At 44.1% G+C, this 26,258-nt stretch overlaps 1 protein-coding gene across 1 annotated transcript in view; it reads right to left on the reverse strand.

Annotated features, from left to right (window-relative positions):
* The window catches only part of PPP1R14C (protein phosphatase 1 regulatory inhibitor subunit 14C), an 84,928-nt gene extending 60,090 nt beyond the window's left edge, over positions 1 to 24,838 (reverse strand). Inside the window, exon 1 of the mRNA XM_061207468.1 lies at positions 24,518 to 24,838. Within this exon, the coding sequence (XP_061063451.1) occupies positions 24,518 to 24,832 (315 nt within the window). The 5' untranslated portion in view covers positions 24,833 to 24,838. The remainder of the gene's footprint in view (positions 1 to 24,517) is intronic.
* Between the last annotated feature and the right edge of the window lie 1,420 nt (positions 24,839 to 26,258).

Genomic DNA, 26,258 nt, shown 5'->3' on the forward strand with positions numbered 1-26,258 from the left:
CCTCTTCTCTGCAGAAGAGGCCTAAGTCAAAGCTGGAATGGGGTGCAAGATGAAGCTGGAAGGTGAGAAAGGAGGCTGTGGAGAGCTCAGCTTTCACTCAGGGACAGATCTGAGCTGCCTGGGAAGAGTCACTTTATGATGGTTCACTTGGCATCTCTGGGCATCTCACAAGAAGGTGGGAGAATTGGGGGCAGGAGTCTGATAATAATGGGCCAGGGTCCACATGTGAGTGATAAGAGGCTGGAGCTGCATCCAGGCACTTGTCCCAGGAATGGGAAAGAAGGGCAGGTGTAAGGGGCCAGATCAGGTGGCTCCAAGAATGGCTGGGCTAGGAGAGAATGGGTCAAGAACAAACGCCACTAAATGCACTGGGATATTCTAGATTAGGTCCTGGAAGAGAAAAAGGACATTAGTGGGAAAAAACAACAACAACAAGGAAATCTGAATAAAGACTGTAGTTTAGCTAACAGTATTGTACTGATGTTGATTTCTGAGTTTTGATACATGGACCAGATGATAAGATGTTGGCATTAGAGGAAGCTGGGTGAATGGGGATATGGGAAAACTGAATACTATCTTTGCAATTCTTCTGTAAATCCAAAATTATTTCAAAAACAAAAAAAACCTCCAGGTCTTTTTGGGTGAGTCATCACATCATCAATAAAAAGAGGCAAGCCACGGCAAGTACTGGTTTGGAGTTCAGGTAATGAGTTGATTGACCAACTTAGACAGCAATACGGTTGCTGGGAGACCAAGGAGATACGCAAGCCTGACATGGGAGAGCGTGACCTCGTGCCCACATCCATTAAACAGGGAACATCTGCTGGACTTTTCGGAGGACACAACATACTATAAACCAAAGTTCCTACCCTCTAGGAGCTTACAGAAGAATTAGGAAGATAAGACACATACACATAAGAAACCACAGGCAGCATATGGGAAGAGCCAGCTGAGCGATGCTATCACATTTATTTTTAATTGACTTATAAATGTGCTAAGAAGTGCTGGGTAAGCTGATTGATTTCTGCCTAAAATGAAAAACATCATGGAGATGAGATCTGAGTCGGGCTTCAGAGGATGGATAGGATCCTAAACGAGGGAGAAGGAGGGTTTGGGGAAGGGGAATACTGGGCCATCTTAAATCTGAGAGGAGAGACTGGTGTGTTTAAGAACTTAAGGTCCTCAGTCAGATCTGGACAAATCTGGCCTCTTAGGGACGTGGGATGGCCGGACTATCCTCTCCAGTCACCACGTTCACAGTCCTCGTCAGGAAGCCACCTCCCCAGCCCGGTTATACGTAGAGCATCCCCCTACATGCACGCTGCTTCCTGTTCCAGCAACTTTGCCCAGCGGGAGCGGTGTCAGATAGCACTTCCAAAGAACTTTATCTTCAAACCAAGAAGCTTCTATTTTGAGGCCCATAATACACCAAGGCTTCTTAAGGAAAATATATCCCTAGCAGCGGCTCTCCATAACTCAGGTCTGCCTTGCTCTGCAGCAAGCCTTGCTCTGCAACGGTTCTCCCCACCACTCCGTGCGGCCTCGTACAGAAGGCCATGTATGGTCTGCTGCATTGCCAAACACACACAGAAATGCACTTTCACAAAAGAGCTTCACCATCTCACAAAAGCACCAACACCCCAGGGTTAGAGAGATCTTCTAGAAAGTTGTCTAGTCTCACTGGCCTGAGAGAATCAAATATTTCCTACCTATACAACTTGAACCATCAGTTCTGAATGTTGAAAGTAGCATAGACTGAATATATATGTATACAAAATATATGTATCATATATATATACCTGTGAGTGAATATACCATATAATGAACATATATAGGTTAAATAAAACCTAGGCTTCCCTGGTGGCGCGGTGGTTGAGAGTCTGCCTGCCAATGCAGGGGACGCGGGTTCGAGCCCTGGTCTGGGAAGATCCCACGTGCCGCGGAGCAACTGGGCCCGTGAGCCACAATTACTGAGCCTGCGCGTCTGGAGCCTGTGCTCCGCAACAAGAGAGGCCGCGATAGTGAGAGGCCCGCGCACCGCGATGAAGAGTGGCCCCCGCTTGCCACAACTAGAGAAAGCCCTCGCACAGAAACGAAGACCCAACACAGCCATAAATAATTAATTAATTAATTAATTAATTAATTAAAATAGCTTAAAAAAAAAAGAAAAAACCTATATAATGAATATCCTTTAAAACATGAGTGATGAATCAGTAAATTCTTCAGTAAAAAACAAGAGAGATTCTGAACACCTACCACATAATAAATGCTAATAAACATTCGTTGATTTTACTTAATGACGTGGTTTGGTGGTCTTTAAATTAATCCTTACAAATAAAATATATCTTAGGCTAAATTATGGAATCGGGTTGTTTCCATAAGAGTGAAATTAGAGAGCAACAGGAGAAAGAGATTAAACTCCTTTCCTGGTTTGGAGCCTGAAGAAAGTCCCTTAACTTTCAAATGTGTATGTCAGTTATGGGTTCTGTACAGGGACATGAGAAATCTGAGCAGCGGAAGCCCTAGAATATCCTTTTACCCGACTGTAGACGGAATTAATGTGTCAGGCAGAGAGGGCGGAATAGATGACCTCTAGGGTCTCTTTTAGAACTGAGCTTCTGGGATGCTTTCACAGAGTTTAGTTTGTTGTTATGGTCAAATAAGGTTACACAGTATCCCTCAGCTCTAAGGAGTTAGGTATGTGCAATGGGGTGCTGGAGCTGGCTTATACCAGCTCACCAGAGACAACTGGTAGGTTTTCAGGAATTTTACAAGACAGCTAGTAAACAAGCATTATTAAAAATTAAATTTTATAGACATACAAGTAAATTAATTATATTTAAAACAAAGTTAGTAAATATTCAAAACTCATCACTTTCTAATTTTATTAATTTCACGATTATCTATGCTCTTGAGGTGAATTCCCTGCTCTGAGTTCGTGACTTCACAATGGTAGCCTGAAATCAACCATGGAGGGAGTGTTTACACCAAGGACATGGGCAAATGCTATAAATCAGGGGAGTTTTCTTCTGAGAGCTGGTTGTTATACATTTACCATCAACCCATTGGACATCTGTGTCCTTCAAAGACAATGCAAATGGGAAACTGTATTGTGTTGGGGAGGGGAAGGTGATGGGGAGAGAGGAGACAAAGTGCAAGGGCAGAGAAAGCAGTAAGGGGAGATGGGGAGGTGGGAGGGGGGAGATGAGGAGGTGGGAGGGGGGAGATGGGGAGGTGGGAGGGGGGAGACAGGGGAGGAGAGTGGGGAGGGGAAAGGGAGAGAGAAAGGGCAGGAAGAAAGCAAGAGGGGGGAGCAGAGGAAGAGGGGAGAGAGGAGGAGGAGAGATGGGAAGACAGAGAGAGAGAGAAAGAATTGTTTTATCTATTTAGTATTCTGAGGAAAATAATGGCTCTATATGTGTAAGCAAATTATTCCAGATAACCAATATTTACAATTTTTTTTTTCTGAAATTTGCTCTAAATGTGCCTGCCTTCTGAAGCAGAGGTTACCAACAGAACTGAATATTCTCTTAATGCCTCAGGTCAGACGTCCTACTGCGCTGCATTGCAACCCTCCAGGCCACTGACACGCGCAGAGCTCTTTGTCTTCTGCGAAGATGGCTCCAATCTCCTGAGCTTTTTATAGATTCCCTGTCAACCCCCTACTGTCAGGCTGTCAGCCGTCTTGAAGATGTTCTCCCCGTACTTATATCTAGCAGCCTACTTTGTGGCTTCTAAATCAGAATGAACTAAGAAGACAGGAAATCAAGCTTGTTAGAACCATGGCTAAAGTAGGAGGAAATAAGCTCTCCCCAAAGCCTCAGGCCCTCTCCAAGAGAGAAAGAACAGACACTCCAGGACGGCTCCTTCAGCTCCCAAGGTTACCCATTCTGCTTTCTTTCAGGTTCTTCTCTGTGTTCCAAATGAGTGACCTCTGCATAGGTGAGGTTTGACTCAGCATATAAAAACATTCAATTGAGACAAACTAAAAAAAAAAGAGAGAGAGAAGATAAAGGGCCAACACTCACTAAATAAGAAAGTGAACCAAAGTCCTGCATGTAAGTGACAGTCGAAGGAAGGAAACCCTGTTCTCTTGCCAGTCTCTGTCCCTTTCCCGAGGCAGAGGGCAGAACCGGCCATGGCCCAGCTCCAGGGCTGCCTCTCCCAGTGTGAACAAAGGGCTCTGAGCGGCTGGAAACCACCAGAAACAGGCAACAGTGGGCAAGGAAGTGCTGGCGGGGGCAACCCCACCTTCCAGCAGCTAATGCTGAGGGCTGGCTCCAGCTTAGGGCATCTGCCCAACCCAGCCCTCCTCATTCACATCCCTGGAGAGAGGCAAGGAGCGGGGCCCTGGGACATGAATAGAGCCCTAGCAACACGGAGCGAGATGGCGGCCACGAAGAAGCCATCAACTGACAGGTCCCACAATGGACAGGTACCAGGGGGGGCACCAACATGAGACCCACTTACAGTGCAATCTGAGGTAACAACACCGACTCTTCTCCTAGGCACAAGGCCAACCTCCTGAAAATGCACGTCTCTATTCCTCTGAATGTGGTCTTTGGGCTAGCACTAAATTCTGAAAATAAAAAAAGTATTTCACTACTCACTAAATTCACTGGATGAAATAATGTGCTTTTAAAAAACAATGTTTAATCTCTTTTCTTTTGTAGGGTTTTGTTCTAAAATATTCTGATAGCAACAGAAAAGCTCTAATTCTTAGGCTTGTTGCCTGTTTACCCAGACTGTCACACAAAAAAATTTTAAGTAACTATAATAGAACAACAAAGCTATCCCCGAAAACAGAAGAAAATTACCCTCCTCGCATTGAACGTTTAACTTGTAAAGAAAGAAACAACAAATGTTCTAAAATCAAAAATAGAAACTCTGGAAGTAAGTCAGAAAGAGAAAAACAAATACCGCATGCTAACGCATATATATGGAATCTAAAAAAACGGTACTGATAAACCTAGTGGCAGGACAGGAATAAAGATGCAGACGTAGAGAATGGACTTGAGGACACGGGGAGGGGGAAGGGGAAGCTGGGATGAAGTGAGAGAGTAGCATGGACATATATACACTACCAAATGTAAAACCGATAGCTAGTGGGAAGCAGCCGCATAGCACAGGGAGATCAGCTCGGTGCTTTGTGACCACCTAGAGGGGTGGGATAGGGAGGGTGGGAGGGAGATGCAATAGGGAGGGGATATGGGGATATATGTATACATATAGCTGATCCCTTTGTTGTACAGCAGAAACTAACACAACATTGTAAAGCAATTAAACTCCAATAAGGATATAATAAATAAATAAACAAATAAATAAATAAGAAAAACAGAAACTCTGGAAAGAATCCCATTGTTTCACAGTTCTACTTTACACCTGGCACATAGTAGGCCCTTAACAGATATTTATTGGGTGGCTGACTGGATGGTTGAATAGACGCGGCCCTACCGACTCGTCTGAAGTTAACTGACCTTCCCTAGGAATGTGGCCAGCAGGGCTTTTCCAAAACCATATTTGGACCTGTTGAAGAAATATAATTAAGTAGTCAGCTAAGTCTTCTCTAAAATGAAATCTGAGTATCTTTTCGTTGAGCCTGAACCTAGGGATTTTACATACTCTTGCCAAAAAGGCAAGTTCAGACCTGATCATCAACTAGCTAATACATACTGACCATTTACAGTGCATGGGCCATTGTGCCAGGACTTGGAGATAGAGTAAAGTGAGCACGACGGGAAGGTCCCGTCCAGCATGAAAACACACTCAACAGAATCTATAATAGACCCATACATACAAGGTCCTCTGTTTTGTGACTACAGCACAGTGGGGAAGAGGATGATCTTTTCAATGAATAGTGCTGGGTCAACTGGGATGTCCCCACGGAAAAAAACGAATCTTGATCCCTGCAGTATACCATACACAAACATCAATTTCAGATAGATTACAGATCTAATTATAAAAGGTAAAACAATGAAGGGTCCAAAAGATAACATTGGAGAACACCTTCATGAGCTTGGAGCAGACAAAGGTTTTTTAGACAGGATGCAAAAGGCACTAACTACTAAGAAAAAAAACTGGTAAACTGGACAATATTAACATTAAGAACTTCTGTTCATCTAAAAACGCTTAAACATTAAAAGAGTAAAAAAGGCAACTCACAAAGTGGGAGAAAATACATATTTCTGACAAATGACTGATATCTAGGATGTATAAAAGATTAGCATCCAGGATATACAAAAATCAGTAAGACAGACAATCCAACCCAAAGTTTTATTTTTTAATGGGCAAAGGAGTTGAACAGTCACCTCACGAAGAAGATACCCAGCGGGCCAATAAACATGAAAGAGGACTGAACTTCATGATGAATGCAAATTAAAACCACAATGCAACAACAATATATACCTAACAGATGGTTAAAGTGAAAGAGAAAATACCAAGTGTTGGCAAGGATGTGAAACAACTGGAACTTTCAGATACTGTAGTGGGAATGTAAGTCACTATAGTTACTTTGGAAAATTGTCTGGGAATATCTAGCAAAGCTGAACATATGTATACCCTATAAGCCAGCAATTTCTCCACTATGTATACAGCCCAACAAAAATGCAGACATATGTTCACCAAAAGACACGTGCAATAATGTTCACAGCAGCTCACTTCAGAATAATCCCAAACTGGAAACCTCCCCAATGTCCATCGAAAGCAGAACAGATTAAAAGCAATTGTGATGTATTCATACATGGAACACTATATGGCAACTAAAACGGACAAACCTCAATGGCATGCAACGACTTGGGTGCATCTCACACAATGTTGAACAAAAGACACAGACATAAAAATTATTTTAAAAGGCAACCAGATTACCTTGCAGGCAGGGGTGGTGGGGGGTGATGCTAATGATGGAAAGAGGGCACAGCAGGGACTCCTGTGGTGCTAGCAATGTTCCCTTTCTTGATCTGGACGGTGGTTACGCGGTGGGTTCAATTCGAGACAATTCATCAACCCGCACACTTAGGATTTGTGTTCTCTGTATGCCATACTACAGGAAAAAGTTTTTTTAAAAAAATACTCTCACTCATGATCTCAGCTCACATTTTTTTCTGTCCCTAGTCCCTTGACCATGTCAAGGTCCATCCTGCCTTGGGGTCTCAGCATTAACTGAGCCCACTGGGAGAAAGCTCATCCTCTCCCGTCTTTGCACAGCTGGTGTCATTTCTCACCACGTAGGTCCTGGTTCAAATGAAACGAACTTCCTCAGAGAGGCCGTCCCTGGTCCAGCAACCTAGGCACAGTCATTCATACTTTCTTCCATTAGTCTGTTTTATTTCTTTCATAGCACTTCTCACAAGCTGAAACCATTTTGTTTTACTCATGTGTATTTGCTTTCAGAGCACAGACACTCCCTCTCTGGTTCACTGCTGTTTCCCTAGCACCATACCCCTAGCACTTAAAAGTACATCTGTCATATTTACCCAAATGATTTGAAATTTATAACCACACAAGAGCCTGTGTGCAAATGTTTATGCCAGGTTTATTTATAATTGCCCCAAAACTGGAAGCAACCAAGATGTCCTTCAATAGCTGGATGGACAAATTGTGGTACATGCCAATAAACGATGGAATATTATTCAGCTATAAAAAGAAATGAGCTATCAAGTCATGAAAAGACATAGATGAATCTTAAATGCATGTTGCTAAGTGAAAGAAGACAGTCTAAAAAGGCTACATATTACATGGTTCCAATTGTATGACATTCTAGAAAAGGCAAAACTATGGCAATGGTAAAAAGATCAGTGGTTGTCAGGGGCTCAGGGGGGAGTAGGGAAGGTTGAATGAGTAAAGCACAGGAGGTTTTTTTAGCGTGATGAAACTATTCTATATGATACTGTAAGGGTGGATACATGACATCATGTGTTTGTCAAGGCACATGAACTTTACAGCACGAAGAATACGTCTTGGGTATGTAAATTTTTAAAAAATCATTTAAGAGATTGGGGGATCCCAAAATGGAATGCAGAATGTGATAAAACAATCTGACTATATTACAAATGTATGAAACAACCTCACTGAAGGATGTATGGGGAAAAGGTGCTGACCTAAGTAACGGGAAATGAATAGAGTCTGTAAGACTAAATGCAAGTGAATTGCGCATAAGCACTCTAGTTGATAAAGTTGTTTCCCACAGGGGTATCGGTTAATTCCAATGCTGCTGTACCTGTATGCCACAATCGAACAATTAAGTGAATGGATGGCAGGTGGTGGGAACCTCAGGTTTCTTACTGATGGAGTGAGAATTTACAGATGGGCAAGAGAAAGAGGCTAGAATAATCCAGGTGGTAATGCATTAGAGCTGGAGACATCATCTTGAACTCATGTTTCACTTAATATAGATACTGATGGCTACATACAGAAATATTTACAGATATATGTATATACACAGGTTAGTATACACACATACATTTCCTTACTCTGACAGCTGACAGACCCTAGAAACTATGACACCCCAGTAGCCACAAGCACACCTAGCATCCATGTCTTGGTTTCTGATACCATTCTCCAATAAAAGGAACCAGATCTCCTTGGAGAACCAGATCTCCTTGGAGAAATGGCTGATTCTATACCTGGGGCAAAAAATATACAAGATGAACCTGGAACACCTTGTAGCACCAGAAAGTAAGGAAGTATTAAACACACACACACACACACACACACACACAATGATGGGAGTATGTCAAACATACAAAGGAGCTAACTGAAATAGCTCCCAAAGTTGAAACAATTCGAGCAACAAATAAATACAGCAGCATTGAATTTTAACCCAAAGTACATAATAAATATCCACAAGTCCATACTGATTTAAATAAATTATTGACTAAATAAACAAATGGGGGAGGGGAGAGGAGACAAATGTCCCATGCAGAAGAATTCCATATAAATCATATAGAAATATACGGAGTTGGAGCATTAACTCCCCATTCCTTAGGTATGGACTGCACATAGTGATTTCCTTCCAAAGAATATAGTATGGAAAGCGGGAGAGGGAGTAACTTTACTGTGAAGGAACCTGACAGACACCATGCCTGTCAGCTGGTCAAGGCCAACATCAACAGTGATAAGTCCTGCTGATAGGATGCCCCTTGACAGGATGTGATGAGAACTGCCCTTTATCTCTGTGGCCTTCCTCCCCAAAACCCATAATCCCAGTTTAATTATGAGAAAAACATCAGACAAATCCCATTTGCAGGGCATTTCTACAAAATACCTAACAGTACTTCACACAACTGTCAAGGTTATGAAAAACAAGGAGAGCCTAAAAAACTGTCATAGCCAAGAGGAGTCTAAGGAGACATGACAACTAAATGTAACGTGGTATCTTGGACAGAACCCTGGAACAGAAAAAAGACCCTGGATAAAAACTAAGGAAGCTAAACAAAGTGTGGATTTTTGTTAAAATAATGTATCAATATTGGTCCATTAATTGTAACAAATTTACCATAGTAATTTAAGGTGTTGCTAATAGGTAAAACTGGTCACAGAGTACATGGAGTACAGTCTTTGCAATTTTTCTGTAAATCTAAAGCCATCTAAAAAAATAAAGTTTATTTGTTAAAAAAAAAGTAAGTGGGCCCAACAGAAAGTGGTTGCAAGGACTGATGGATGGGTATTGGAGACAGGGACAGATCGATGGCACAATGGCTGATGGGAGGATGGACGGAGGGCAAGATGGCTGATGGATGGATAATGGATAGCATGGCTTCAGAAAGCAGGGCAAACACTGGTGGGGGGGGCGTGGTGGGATGAATTGGGAGATTGGGATTGACATATATACACTAATATGTATAAAATGGATAACTAAAAAGAACCTGGTGTATAAAAAAAATAAATAAAATAAAATTCAAAAATTCAAAAAAAAAAAAAAAGAAGAAGGGAGAAAATGCCCAGGATTCCAACTATGGTCTGAGATAAATAAATTTATTTAAAAAGAAACAAAAAAACACTGCTGAGAGCACAAAAGACGAGAACTGAGATGGGCACGAGGGTCTCAGCAACCTGAAGGGCATAAGCCCTCTAGGTGGAGAGGAGAGACAGCGACACAGCAGTGGGCTGCGGGGGAGAAGAAGGTGATAAAATGCGAACAAAAGGTATAGACAACCTCCCTGTTAGATCTGGGCAAAGAGAGGAGGAAACAGGGAGAGAGAGTCTTGTGTCTGTGTGTCTAGGACTTTATTCAGGCACTATTTACATACCATGAAATGCACAGATCTTAAGTGTACAGCTCTATGACTCCTGAAGGAAAGGCTGAAGATGAAGAAGAAAGTCCCTTTTGAGTAGGAGGATGGGGATGGGCTCCTCAGAGAAGGTAAAGGGTGATCCCATCTTCCTTCTAAACTTCCTTCTGTCCCATGGTTGGTAGCACCATCCTCTCCACAGATGGTCTTTCCACCCCAAAACATAAAGACACCCTAATTTCCAAAAGCCTTATCACTAGTTATTCTGAAAATGGAAAGAATTTAATATGAACACACTTGTTTGCTCATTTTCCCCTTAATTGTTTGCAATAAAAAAAAAAAAACTGCCTGAGAAGAGAAGGCAAAACACCCCAAAAGTTGCTCTGAACATTATCAAGCCCTGTGACAGGAGAGAGCTTGATCATGGAAGAGAAAGGAAGCCTTTTCTTACGAGGACAACAGAGCAGGATACCCACCCCCACCTCTTTTTCTAAATAACTTAGATTTCTCTTATAAAAGGAATACACATTCATTGTACAAAGCATAAATAAAATTAAAATTACCCATAATGATACTAAAAAGCACTTTTTATTATATCTTTGCAGTCTTTTTTCTAAGCACAAAGACATCCTATGAAAACAATTTGTATCCAGAATGCACGTTATCCATTATCACTTAATTCAAATGTGGTAATTCTCTTGAATTAAAAAGGTAATTTTCTTGAAGCAACCCAACAAGAAGACTTTTCATTGGGACACTAACTAGATTATTCTATACCCACAAAACCTGGTGTGTGACCAAAATTCTCAATCAAGGTGTAAACTCCACCAAAAATTATTCAAAATAAAAAAACTCCAAAAGCCTCTTCTCTCTTTTTGACCAATGGACGTACCTTTCATTTGAATATATGTATTAACAAGGCAGGATTAACTATGGAAAAAAAGATCACAGATGTTGCTAGTAGTACTTTCATAAGTATCCTTGACTTTTTCTGGGATGAGTTTTAACCTTATTAATCCTCAAAACATCCCCGTGAGGGCTCTATCATTTAAAGGGGGAAATTAAAGGAAGCCAAGGATGACGGCTCACACCCAGTCTGCAAATAAAGGCGGGTCGAGGGAGCCTGCCTCCTCCTTCTGGAAGACCATGCCCACTCCTACCCCAGGGAGGTGGGAGGGGCTATCTTAGAACTCCATGCCCTGCATCCCGGCATAAAGGATGGAAAAAGAACCGTGATCCCTACCAGTAGGGATCTTGAGATGAGAAAACCTATTTCCTATCACCAGTAAGAAACCGTCTCTAAAAACTTTTCAGTTTGTTTTGATTAGTGAAATGGAAAAGATAGCCTGAATTCCTTGGGAGGAAGGCCAGGTCCACACTCACGCCCTCCAGGACTGCTCAGAGGTCGGCCTTGCATCTGCGGAGGCAGCCGAGGGGGTCAGTGTCTTAGTCATAACGACTGGCTTGAGAATTTGGATTTCACTTTACTGTTTTATATGTTCTCTGTATCTCATTCTTTGCCCTCCTTGATTGTTTTAAATTGCTTTATGCAAGGCAATTTATAGTAAGGTGTCAAGGATAAATAAACTAGTTCCTCATTTTCTTCTTCTTCAGAATAATGAGTTAACTCAACCCAAGGATCTTCCACGTATTAAATGCAGCCCACTATCCCTCTCTGAAGTTTAACATGGGAATATTGCAGAAGTTTGAGACGTGACTGGCAGATAAATGCTTTTAAAGTCTCAGGCTAGTTTGGGTGATGGTCTGTCTGTTTACCTAGATAAACACACAGGCACACCCCACAAACACACACACATACACACACTTTCACTATCTAAACATCCATCCATATAAACTGCTTCTGGCATAAGCTTACTAAATACTGAACCATCTGGGGTTTGATGAAGAAATGGAATATTTTAGGTTAACAAAAGGCCCTTGTCTACCAGAGATAGTACATGTTATTTTTTTTAGTTGTAATATTTGTAGTGTTTTCATTATAGCAAGCATAATCATGTTTTAGCACCAAATCAATGACTCACTTTCTTCCCACTTGTTAGAGAGCTTCCACACCCCATCACAAACAGGAGAAAAACCAGTTGACTAATTAGAATTGTTATGTGGAGTATTAGCTCATAAGAACTAAGCAGAAAAGCTATCTTCACCAATCTGAAAACTCAACATCTTACCTGCTTGGCTTGAAACAGATTTGATTCCATTAACATTTGCAGAAACGAATGAAGCAGCCCTGTCAGTTGTACTACTGACATAGAAAACATAAAAGGTATTAATAGATGGTTGACCATAGCAGCTCAGGACAAAAACATCCTTAGGCAGAAGCAAAGGATGTTGTTAAGGGTTTTTCACATTTTATTTAGAAGAAGCATTATTTCTTTACTTCAACCATGTCAAAGGTAATATTTGGTACTTTCAAACATGTAGGATAAAATGGCTTATTTAAAGTGAGTTTCCAACTTTTTACCTCAAAATTCCATCTAAGTGGATAAATAGAGAACATAAGGACTCCAATACTAACTGCTCATGCAAACCTGGCAATCAGAAATAAGTAGCACACTCAACTGTGATGTATACTTGAGAACTAATAGATTTGAATTTTTCTAAAGAAAACAGCTGAATCCTGTAAATGGTTAATCTAAAAAATAACAGAATACTGTAAATTGTTCAACTAAGATGCAGTATATTTGAAAATATGTCAAATAAGTTAAGCAGAAAAGGCTTGCCCAGTGTATCAGTCAAAAATGCTAGAATACAAGGAAATGATCAGGGGGTGAAGGTGAAACTGATGTTCGTGGTTTCCAAGAGCTGTTTCCAACTCTGAGTCTTCCTTCTCTTCCTACTGGCAGTTTCCACATGGGCATGTTACTAAGCCCCTCTGAGTCTCAATTTTCACATTTTAAAAATAGGATAACTACTTACATCACAGAGCTTTTGTGTGGATGAATGGGATTATCTGATGGTGCTTTCTGGATTCTATCATGAAACAAAATAAGCAAATATTATAAAGATCAATCAATTCTGCTTTTCACTTCCTACCGGAACTGCCTATGAAAAATCTCACTTTCTTTTTTCTATCCCATCTTGTTCTAAAACTAAGTATAAAGTGACATTCCAGGAATAAATTCCCCAGTGAAAATTAATTTGTTTAGTACAGATTTATTCAGACTCTTAGTTAGGCTAATTTGTACTCTTTGCCTTTTTAAAAATTTATTTCCTAAAGCGGCTGCACTTTTCTCTCTCAGATGCTCGTTTTATATCTCAACACAAATCTTCCTCAAGTTAAAATAAATACCACCATTAGTTAATTATGAGCTGCCAAGATAATGGACAAATAATAACAGGAAAGGCCTCCAACAGGCAATATTATAACTTATATGCCTAAAAGCTTTAAGTCAAATATGCCAGCTCTTCTTAAAGGTTAACCCAATTAAATGCAAAAAAAAAAAAAAAAAAATAGGCAGATAGGGTAGCTCTGAGTACCGGCACTGTTAGATTTCAAATTAAACTTGGAAATCAACAGTGGGGAGGAAGTGCTGGAGGGGGAAAGAGGATTTTTTTAAAAAGACTTCTCAGCTGGATCCTTCCCGTCCAAGTGGCACCACATAAGACATCATGCAAGGGAAGGTTGGAGACACTCACTTTAGCTACTGAAATGACTATGTATCCTTTGGTGAACTAGTCTAATTGTCTCAGGTTTGCCTTGAGAGGAAAGACCCTCTATTACTGCTTTAAATATCACCCTCTCTTTAATAAATCTCATTTTCTCCAAAGCACGGTCAGCTTTATTATAGAATCTCTATAAAGATCAGAGCTTGAAAGCCCTAGACTTCCCTCTTTTTTTTTTTTTTTCTTTTTCAGATGAGGAAAGAAAACCTGAAAACAAAAGCCTATCATGAAAATGACTTGCCAAGGTCATCTGGCTGGTAAGCGGCAGCCCTGCTAGAACAGAGGCCAGGACCCTTCCCACCACATCATACTGGGAACACGTTTCGAGTCATAGATATCATAGATGCCAACATGGTCTCACAGCCCACAAATGATACAGCCTGCCCTGTGTATCCACTCCTGAAGTTCAGCTATTAAGTGACGACTTTCTCTTACTTAAGACCTTACTTCCTATTAACGTGAACGATAAAGTGTTTTTAGTCATTTACATTATAATGTCAATGAATTTAAGATAACCCTTCCCGAAAACAGGCTTTGAGTAAAGGAAGAAATACACAACCACTATGTGGTAAATAAATGTACTGAAAACACTAATACAACCGTGAACAGGAAATAGTTGCCACCCTCAAAGGGCTTCCAATCATATGGACACCTCCATTCTGCCCCTATAACAGGAAGGGTTCCTTTACTTTCTCTTTTTCTCTTACACAGTTTAAATGGATGAAGGCATCTTATTCCTCTTTCCCCATCTATGTAAATGTCTGTTGGAATGAATGAATATTCCTTCCCTCCACAGGTCTTTCCACAGTTTGACCTAAGGATTCTTTCAAAAAGGAAAAGCCCTTCTGTGATCATTTTTTCCTCAACCATAAAGTGATGCTTTACAGACTCATTCACACTCTGGTCTCTTCTTTTTTCTAAGCTTTTACGCAGTGGAACAGATTTCCAAAATGCCAGTGGTGACTAAGAAAAACCTGGTGAGAATTTATTGGCCCGAACTTTTAAGCAGAGGCAGGAATCCTGGCTTTCATTCCTTGTTCTATCAAGACTTGTGCGAGCTTGTTGCTCTGAATCTTATCTCCTAACGGAAAAGCCCTCACCCCTTCCCAGCACAGCAAGCATCTCCACTTGCAAAGAAATGAACAATTACTGTGCAAACAAAATAATATTCTTGTACATACTGAAAAGTTAAAATTACAGAGAAGAATGGCAGTAATGTGTGATTACTTCCTTTGAAGACTTTCATCACCCGGGCATCTGTGCCTTATTCCATCATAATGTCCTTTTAGTTCACAGTTTCAAAACACCACATGTATATAATTCCTAAGCATGAAAAAGAACTGAAACTTCAGGTCAACGATAGAAGAGCAGATTTTTTTTTCCCCCTCTTTGGCCGCACCGCATGCAGCATGCAGGATCTTAGTTCCCCAAACCAGGGATCAAACCCGCGCTCCCTGCAGTGGAAACTCGGGGTCTTAACCACTGGACTGCCAAGGAAGTCCCATGAAGAGCAGATTTTTAATACAGGCAGAGCCAAATTACATTAATGCACTTAATTTGGGGTATGTATTTCTGAAATGCACGGCACTGGAAGATGCTGCCATCTGGTCTAGGGGACCAGTTTCTGCGTCACTCACTTGACAGCCAGGTCCTGGACCCCTGAGTGCAGCCAGGATGCAAGAGGCCACCGGGGCTGCAGGGACCACAAGATTTTGCCCTCAGAAGCTGCAGGAGACAGGATCATAGAAAGGTGCCAAGACAGGGGTGAGCACAAGCCAGCAAAGGCCTATCAGCCAGCCTGCCAGTGACGACACCTGTGACAGAGGTTTCCTGGAAGAGAACAGGTAAGAGGTAGGCAGGTGAGGAGGAGGAGGAGGGAGGGAGAGGTGATTCTGGCAGAGAGAGACAAACGGGAAGGGGTTCCTGCCTGACCTGCACTAGGATCTCGATTGATAACTGAAGAAGCAAGGGTGGGGTGGGGGAAGGAGATGAGACCAGAGAGGGGACAGCAGCAGAGCCCTAAGTCTTGTCGCAGGCCGTATCCTGAAGGCTGTGGGGAGGGGCTAGATCCGGTCAGGATTTTAGAAACACTCCAGCCGGCCGTGAGGAGGGGGCTCTGAAGCTCCCGTGGAGAGGGAGAGCTGGAGATGAAGGACCAGAGGAGAAGACCCCAGCCCAGGAACCAGAGACAGGGCTTCGCTCCGGCCTCTGCCGCCTGAGAGTGATGTGGCCTCTGACTGGGACCTGTCGCTCAAGCTCTCTGTACCTCAGTCTCTCTACCTCCCCTGCAGAGTTACTGCAGGGAATGAACGAGGGTTCAGGAAGGATGGGTTGTGCAGTAAGAACTTAATAAATGCAGCTGCTGGGAGCGATGGTAGCATCGAGGCTATGTGACTTTGGGAGTCAGCGTGACCTTGGACGAGGACAAGGAACAACTTCTCTGACCTCAGTTTCTTCCTCTATAACGAGAAGAAATTAAGATAATACCGCCCACCTCATAAAGTTGCTGTCAGGATCGATTGGAGGAGATAAAATGTATAAATCACCTGGCCCTCGACCGAGAGCTACTTGAGTAACAGAAGTAATAACAGCGGCAGTAGTAGAGGGCTGGTAGTAGTACTAGTGCTAGTAGTAGCAGTAATTTGAGGGACATGAGACCAAAGCATCTCTTCTATAATACAGGTGAGAAATTATACGGTGCTGGACTAAAGCGGTGGCAGTGAGAAGCCAAAGAATCAGATTCCAGAGCTCTAAGGAACAGGCGTCAACAAGACCTCCTGACTGCTGGATGTGACCCACAGGGAGAGGTCAGAGGAGGATGCCAGCATACTCTTGGCTGGGACACCTGTGGACAGCGTGCCTACCATTCACCCAGGGAACTGAGGAAGAGGGACAGGTTGCAGAGGAAAATGAGAAACTCAGTATCAGAGCAGCTAAAGTTGAGGTTCCCACGGGGCATCTGAATATGTCTGGTACTCAGAAAACAGATCAGGGCTAAATATACAGATTGAAGAGTTGTCAGCACATGGACAGCAACTGAAGCCACGGGAGTATTCATATCAACCAGAAAGAGGATGCAGGAGTGGGAAAAAAATAGAAAGAATAGAGCAGAGGCCCAAAGACAGAGCCAGTGTGACATTACTGAAGAGGTGGGCAGAGGACGAAAAGCCAGAAAGGAGGCTGGAAGGGTACCTAGCGATTAGGATGAGAGCCAGGAAAGGACTGCTCAAAGGCTTCCCTAGGAAATGGTGAAGGGCACCTAATGCCTCCGAAGGTCAAGTAAAATAAAGACCCAAACAAACCACTGGGCTGAAAAGCAAGAAGATCCTCAGGGAAGCCATGGTAGGAGCCAACATCAGATTGCAGTGGATGAACAGTGGGTGTCATGGGGGGAGAAAGATCTGGAAAAATAGTAAGGGAAGGAGAAGATAGGGCAGCAACCAGAGGGAGTACAGGATTGAGAAAGGGAAGCATTTTTGTGGTAGGAGGTTGTTGGTAAGGGAAAGAAACACTGCAACTTGTGTATGTGCTGGGGTGAAAGGAGGAGGTTGAAAAGCAGCCCGGGTAGGAAGGTAATTAAGAGAAGGAAGTGCCCGGGAGGGTGGATGGATTGGCTAGAACAGCGGGAGGCTGCAAGGGGCAGGGCAGGTCACAGAAAAGATGCCTTGAAAAGACAGGTGGGGGCTTCCCTGGTGGCGCAGTGGTTAAGAATCCGCCTGCCAACGCAGGGGACACGGGTTCGAGCCCTGGTCCGGGAAGATCCCACATGCCGTGGAGCAACTAAGCCCGTGCGCCACAGCTACTGAGCCTGCGCTCTAGAGCCCACGAGCCACAACTACAGCCCGCGTGCCACAACTACTGAAGCCCGCGTGCCTAGAGCTCGGGCTCCGCAACAAGAGAAGCCACCGCAATGAGAAGCCCGCGCACCGCAACAAAGAGTAGTCCCCGCTCACCGCATCTAGAGAAAGCCCGTGCGCAGCAACAAAGACCCAACGTAGCCAAAAACAAAATAAAACATAATAATAATAATAATTTTTAAAAAGACAGATGAAGGTTTGAAATAGACAAGTGCAGGAAACGGGAGACAAGAGAGTAAACTACAAAATGCAATTATGCATATGGTGCACACACCACATGGAAAATGAAACAGACTCAGTTGTTCCCTCCATCTAGAAAGAGATGATGTCTTTGAGGAGACTATGAGCTGGGCAAGGGTACCCTATGAAGCCAGGTTGTTTCAAAGGTGAGAGAAAAACAGAAGATACTGGAAGCAAACAGGTGTCAGAGATGAGAAGGGCAGGTAGGCTAGTGTGGCGAGGGGAACAGTAGAAGCAAAGGAAAAGAGTGGACGGGAGACATGAGGAAGATTCAATTTTCAAAAGAATTCTCTCAGTCTAAGCTTAAAAATCAATTAGCTGCGACTACTGTCTTTAAATTCCTGTTTTGAGCAAATAGGTCAATGGAGGTAGGTGTATATCCAAAAATGCTGAAATAAAACAGTAATGATGCAAGAGCTTGATATAGATGATTGTAACAAAACCCTGGATCAGTTTTTTTCCATAGCCCTGAGTATGATAACGGAGCACCACCAAATAAGCCGGTACTAAAAGATCGATGACTTTTAAAAGGTTTTCGGAAGGTTGACCCTTTTTCATTCACTCAAATAAATGCTTAAGGGCCGAAGAACTGTGCCCTACAAGGAACACAAAGAAAATTAAGACCAATCCTGCCTTCAAATTGTTGATGCCTAACTTCTCTCCACATATATGAAAATCCACAGGAACTTCCAGAATGAGGAAGGCTCTAGGAAAAAAGGGAATGATAAAGCGAATATTTGCCCATGTTCAAGTTCAGAAATACACCAACGCCTCTGACCCCACATCCATCTCCAAACTCTACCACCAAATAGGTATGAATACTTCTTTTTTCTTCCCCCTTCCTGCTCTCCCACATCACAGAGAACGACCAACAGTTAGTGGCTGGTTATGATTCAAACTACAACACCGACTAAGGTCCAGCTCCACGGTCTGACCCATTCGGTCCTCATAACAACACCACAAAGGGGCAAGGACTATTCCCTTAAACGCAGGGGGAAACGCAGTGGGGCTCAGAGAGGTTAAGGAAATTGCCCAGTCTCTAAGCACTACTAAATGCTGGGGCCAATGTACCTTTCAGGTTCACCTCGCTTCGAAGCATTTACTTTTTTAATCACTGCCTCCACACCAAATTTCCCTAACCATTGTTCCAAAGGGAAACCTGTTAAGTACAGTTTTCATTTCATCCTTGGGCAATTTAGAATTCTTTTATTCATGGACTTTTAACATGTTTAATTCATTCCTTAATATTTTACAGATTGAGTTTATGGAGGTTTTTTTTTTTAAGCAGTTTGGTTTAAAAGTCTATTCATTCTCAAATACCTACACAAATGGGGATTCACCACATAATCCACAAACCATCTTCTAGACAGCACTTTCTACCTTCCAGCTGAGGGACTAACAAAGCAGCAAAGCACGCTAATTTGGTGTTGCAGAGTAGGAATCGAGAACAAAGCAAGGACCTGAACTAAAAACAGGAGGCCTGATCAAAGAACACACCCACGGACACTGGTGTCCCCCTACATGCAACATCAGTCAACTCAGAAGTTACAACAGCTGCATCAGGGGAGTAGGCAACCTACAGGGATTCAAGAAGGTGCCAGGCACTGCCCCACCTCAAGAAGCAGTGATAAAGTACATCTGACTTTCTGGACACAGACCTGCTCTGCTGTGTCCCAGCTGAGGGGCCTGGGGCAACTTCTTGACTTCTCTGTGCCTCAGTTTCCACATCCATGAAATGGGAATATCAGAGGTTGTTACTAGGATTCCATGAACCATACCTGATACACAGAAAGCACTCAATAAATTTTAGCTAATTATCTTATATATGTTCAAGCTTTTTCCCTTCGGGAGCAGTATTTTTTTAATGGCAGGTTACAACCCCAAAATGTGTTATGAAATCAATTTAGAGGGTCACAACCAGCAATTCTGGTAAATTAAATAGAACAGAATATTGTATTTCAACATTAATAAAGTCATATTTTATATTAACTTTGTAATTTGTCTTTCACGTACATGGTAACATTAAGTGGCGCTTTGTGAATCTCTGTTTTCATCCATCCATGTGTCAGTGTATGTATCAGACAGCAAGAGTGTTTTTTTCTAGGGCCACAATCAAAAAAATTTGAGAACCACTGACTTACAGAATGAGGATGGTAGGGAGTAAGGGAAGATGAAAAAGTGTAATGTGCCAGAAACCACTTTTTAAAATGCAGACAGCTGCAGCAAAAGGAAAGCCCCCCTAAATGGACATTCAGGATAACCCAGGAGATACCCTCAGTGTACAAGTCTGTTCATGGCTAGGCTGCTGCAGGCGTTTCAGTAATCCGAGGTTAACAACAGGCTTTTACTTCCAAAGCAAATCAAACTGCAAAACTGGAAGTACAGATGTTATCTTGATGCTGGGCAAGATGGGAAAAATTGACATGACTTAATCAGTTAAGTCCTCTTGCAATACTCGTCAAAGTAGACACTATGCCAGACATCAAATGCCCTTAAAAACTATCAGGGTTTGGGAGAGATATGAAAATGTCTTAAAACAGAAATTCTTACATGTGGATGTAGATTTAACCTAGCAGTTCTGTTATAAGCAAATTCCTAGGTGAAAATGTAACTACCTGTACAAGAATATGAAATGGAAAATAACTATAAACATAAATAATCATTTTAGAATCTATAAAGACATTTATTTACGTATCCACAAGGCTGTATGATGTGGGGTTTTTTAAAATTTTTATTGGAGTATAGTTGCTTTACAATGCTGTGTTAGTTTCTGCTGTATGTACGATGTGGTGTTTAACAATACCACCCTTAGACTGTGTAGGAGGGGCCACAGCCCTGGGCCCCACTCATCTTCCTGCAGAGTTCCTGGGACCAGGTGGACTTACCCATCCAGAGCTGGTATCCCTCAATCTGGTTTTAGGCTACACTCTTGAGTCCCCAGAATTCCCGGATCAAATACCAGGACACTTCCAGGGCATGAACAGGCTCCTTTCAGGTCTGGCCTCCCAAAGGGGGACTTTGCCACTGGTTGGGGCCAGAGGCATAGTTAGGGGGTGGCAGAGGGTGTGGACAGACTGGACATGCAAGTGGACACGATGCCCTTTACCTCACTGAACGTATCACAGGTGAAGAACCAAGGGAAGCAGGTCCTGGCCCAGGGGAAGATTCTCCCAACCAGCTCTGAGCTCTGGGAAATCTGAGAATTCAAAGTTCAAGCCTAGCTTTCCAGGCCATTATGAAGATATCTTTGCCAAGGTAGGAGGACAGAATATATATAAATGCTCATTAGCTTGATTCATAACATTTAAACATTTAGACACACGCTACACAAGGGCCTCCATCTGTTCTCTTGCACAGGACCCTGCAGAGTTACAAGCAGGCTCGGTGCTTGGAACATGGACCAGAGCCACACTGCTGGGTTCTTACCCCACCTCACCCAGTGACATGCACCAGCTACGTGAACTTGGGAAAGCCTCTTAATCCCTCTGTGTCTCAGTTTCCTCATCTGTAAAACAGAGATGACAACAGCACTCTCTTCATATGGGTTGTTGTGATGACTAAATGAATCAGTGCCTGGAACAACACGCAGTGCATAATATAAGTACTCCATAAATTCTGTCTTTGTATTATTCTCTGTATAAAACCAATTGGCCACTGCAAACTTCTAGATAAAACCATAGCCAGGAAGTTATTCTGTGTATTTCTTCTCTCCCACTCCTTTCTAATTTTAAATATCATACTTTATGCCACTCCAAAAGACCACTATTTTCTATTCTGAAAAGGACAAGGCATCTAACTGCTGACATGCCTGATGCAAGTTCTTCTGAAATTAAATACATGTTCATCTGGAAGACCCCCAACCTGGCAGATAGCTCAGGCCTCTGGCTGGTTTGAAGACTGGCAAGCTGGCTTTCCGTGTCAATTTCACGGACTAAACATTTGGAGACATTACCAATTTTAAGTATATAAAGGACATTTCCTAACCTTCATATTCATGAGATTCAGAGCTACAAGCCAGGTAGGTCCTTCTCGATTCACAAACCAGAGGCTGAAATACTTGAAGCTATCAGCAAGGAAAGGCTACCAGACCAGAGAAATGAAGCTAAAAATAGAGCCCTACCAGTGGAAAAATAGATGGCAGAAGACAATCCCTTACGTGGCTACTTATTAGTCCACAGGCTTTTTATTATTCAACGAAGGTGTAGCATCAATATAGTATTTACAGATTGCCAACAACCCTTTCAATGACTTGTATTTCTTCAACCTAAAATGACAGAACAACTTGAAAAGGAATATTTGCCCCATTTTAATGACATGCGGGCAGCCTATAGCATCTTGTGTCATTTCACCACAAAACCTCTCAACTCTCTAGCTGTTTGCTATACGTTGAGGTCTGAAATGGGAGTAGTACAAGGAAAAGATTCAAGGTCATATTTACCCTTTAAAATAGGTACCTAACCTACATGTTTAATACAGTGAGTATTCAATCTTTCATTTTTTTCCAATTATTCAGAAGAACCTTTAAAATATATGATTTGCCAACCTGCTGAGAGGCTGGAACTCTTTCCCAAGCTACATCTATTTAGTCTCCCATAAAAAGAACATTGCTAAATCATTGTTAATTTCAACAATAGTTTCTCTATTAACCCAAATCTTCTCCAAACCCAAAATGGAGTATAAAGACCAGTGTGAAATAAGTGAAAAGTAATTGGATTCTACAGAGGCCAGACTGAGCACATCCATCCATCCCACAGTAATCCCATCTAAATCAAATATATTGTTTCTTTAAAGAGTTTTGCCAACTTCCTATTTTAAGAAAACCCCATAAACACTTCCTATTTTGGCCAGTTTTATTTATGCAATTAAAATGGGTTTTTATAAGAGCTCGGCTGGAGAAACAATCTATTTTTACAAGCCCATTAGTCATATAGTCAAGCTTCATTATATCACAATCATTCATCAGGAGTCTGTAATGAGAATGCTGTTTCCTTGCGCAGTGAGAATGTTAAGGAAAATATGTATTCACAATAGGCCATAAAATGTGTAAAATCTAAACCAGAGGAAAAGCCAGTGGGTTCATCTGGCTTTCATTTTTGCTGAAGAGGGTAACAGCCCTCTAGACACAAACCTAGCTTCAACTTAGAAACCATATCCTTAATTATTAACCCTCTTCATTCTTCCACCCTTACCAAACTCCACTCCCTTAAGAGTAGTAGAATACTTCATTTACAAATACTGTTATTAAAGACTCTCATGGGCGATCATTTTGGCTTCGGTCATTTTTCTGCCATACTTTTTTTTTTTTTTTAATTTATTATTTATTTATTTATTTATTTATTTATTTATTGGCTGCACTGGTCTTCGTTGCTGTGCATGGGGCTTTCTCTAGTTGCGGCGAGCGGGGCCTACTCTTCATTGCGTTGCGGTGGATTGTTGCGGAGCACAGGCTCTAGGCGCGTGGGCTTCAGTAGTTGTGTTTTGCAGGCTCTGGAACACAGGCTCAGTAGCTGTGGCGCACAGGCTTAGTTGCTCTGCGGCATGTGGGATCTTCCCGGACCAGGGCTCGAACCCACGTCGCCTGCATTGGCAGGCGGATTCTTAACCACTGCGCCACCAGGGAAGCCCTCTGCCATACTTTTGTTACAGCTTATTCTAAATATTTCTCCTTACATCAACTATTTCTCCTGACGCGGCAGTCAGATTTGCGTATAAGCTTAGCCCCTGAACTGTGGGAAGTAAATGTCGCGACGGAGGGGGAGCTGGGCGATTCCGGGCATCCCGCACACCACCCGCAGGCTCCCTTCCTTCCACCCAGGCACCCTTCCAGGTTACCCAAGGCTCTCATTCTGCGCCCGTCAACGGGAGTAACTGAAACTGGGCAGGAAGAAAGAAAGCTGCTTCAACAAAGCCCAACGTGTGCAGCTTTGGTAATGCAAGGCCGAATTATGGGGACGTGCGTCGGGGCTGACTGGAAAAGGGAAAGCGTTCAGCTTATGATTTTGTTGTATATTTCAGAAACCGAGGTGGTCTCTAAGATCCCCAGAACCTCTCCTCTCCGTTAAGCAGCTTTCAGTCTTTTCCCTGCTCCCCCTCCACAAAAACCGGGTCTGCCAGGGTCGCAGCAGTGAGCGCTGTTCTCGTGGGTTTGCGCGCAGCTGGGGTGATCCCCTCCGAGCCCCACTTCGGGGAACTGCAGCTGGAGCCGAGAAGAGCCCGGGGCTGGCAGAAACGCAGCGCGCCGAGCAAGACCCAGCCCTCGGCACGGCCATCAAGGGGGCCCCCAGCTCTCCGGGCACCCAGCAAATGAACCCAGGAAGGGCGTCCCCATCGCTGCGCCCCGGCACCAGAGGGCACTCTGGAGAGAGAACACGCTGCGCCTCGCTCCCAGCCCTGGGTCCCCAGGAGCCAGGGCGGTGCGCGCCTGGGAGCCAGAGCCCTGGAGAATTCCTGCGTTCGCGCAGCGGGGCCAGCGAGGCCCCCGACCCTCCCGGCCCCGCGCCCAGGTACCTCGCAGCCGTAAAGCTGTACCAGCTGCTCCACGATCCACTCCTCCAGCACGAGCCGCCTCCGAAGCTCCTTGCGATCGTATTTCACTGTCACTTTTCCCTGCTGGTGGCGCCGCTGCTGCTGCTGAACGTGCCCGGCAGCGGACGCCGTGGCCACGGGCGCCGAGTCCTCCCGGGAGGGGCCCGAACCGCTGCTCGAGCCCGGGCTGCCGCCGGCGCCGCCCAGGGGGCTCTGGAAGAAAACCCGCGCGCCGCCGCCGCCGCCGCCGCCGCCGGCCCCGCCGGCCGCCTCACTGCTGCCCGTCGCCACCGACATGTCCCCTCGCGCGCCGTAGACCGAGTGCGGCCCAGAGGAGGGGCGGGCGGAGCGCCCGGCGCCGCTACCACCTCGGGCCGGGCAGCGGCATGCGCGGGCTTCGTCAGCACCTGCTCCGCGCCGCCGCCGGCTGGCGGGGAGGTCTGGAGGAGGAGCCGCGGCGACCGGGAGGAGCGCGGGCGGGGGAGGGCGGCGAGGAGGGAGGGGCGGGGGCCGCAGCCTTAGAGAAGCCGCCGAGGACCCTCTGGGGCCAGCCCCGGAGGCGGATCCGGCGCCCGGCAGGCTGCGGGCCTGGGGCGTGGGGGTGTGGGCGCGCAGACACGCACGGGCGACCGGCGTGGGTCTGGGGCCAGGGATGGTGCTCTGCGCGGATGACCGTGTGCTGCCCTCCAGGACACGGGGATTGCGCTTCTCCCGCCGCCTCGGCCGGCGCTGCCGGGGACTGCGCTGGCGACCGCCTGGGGCAGGGGGCGCGGGAAGGGGCCGAGGCGCAGGTTCCTCGCAGAGGTTTCCCTCTCCCTGCCGCCTCCTCTGAGGGCGGGGCGGTGTCTCCTCCACTCCCGGGCCCACCCCGCCGCTCCAAACACCCGTTCCTCTCCGTGCCACTTCCTCTCTCTCGGAGAGTGAGAAAAACTGACGAGGCGATGTTTGTGCAATCAGGCAATCACCGCGCCTGAGAAATTCTCTTCAGACCAAGTTTTTCCCCCCTTACACAGTGTCTTGTTACCTCAAAGACAGTGCATTCAGCTGTCTTTGTATCTAAAGGGCAGAAGGCTTGATGTCTCTTGGGCAAGGGACTGGGGATATCCTGACAGCAAATATTTCTCTAAGAGTCAGTGCTGGTTACTGGTCTTACATTTCTAGTATTGTATTCCCTGCATCGCCAGCTTTCTTAATACCATTTCCAAACAACGTCTTTCAAGCTAGTAAAGTAACAGCACTGACTGGCTACTTTTAAACCATCAGGCAGCCAAGAAGGGTTACAAATGAATGAGCTTATTATGCGGTTTAGGGCAAGGAGATGGGGAGGAAAGTTCTAAACAGAAAACTGCATGCGTATGTGTGTGAAATTATAGGGAGACACTAATATGTTTCTGTTGTACATAACAATACATTTCTGTTCAGGCAACTGAAAGAAACCGCAAAGATGTTCAAACACAAGTAAGTAGCTTTTATGAACTTTTTAAAAACCTGGTAAAGGTTACTGGCAGCTACTCAAATAAGTTTCTCAGAGATAAAGAATCAAGTCAATTTCCTCTGAACACTTTCTATGATGGAGAGGATTCTGGGTGGGCTCCTAGACCCACAGCTATAAAGACACTGAAAATAAAAGTAGCCAGCAGCTTTGTCCTGACTCTTCTGGCTGGTGCCCTGGTCTGCTCTATCCAGATTTGTGTTTGTGCTTTATTCCTTCACTTGGGGTTTA

The sequence above is a fragment of the Eubalaena glacialis genome, chromosome 12 (genome assembly GCF_028564815.1).
Source record: "Eubalaena glacialis isolate mEubGla1 chromosome 12, mEubGla1.1.hap2.+ XY, whole genome shotgun sequence".
In the NCBI taxonomy this organism is placed as follows: Eukaryota; Metazoa; Chordata; class Mammalia; order Artiodactyla; family Balaenidae; genus Eubalaena; species Eubalaena glacialis.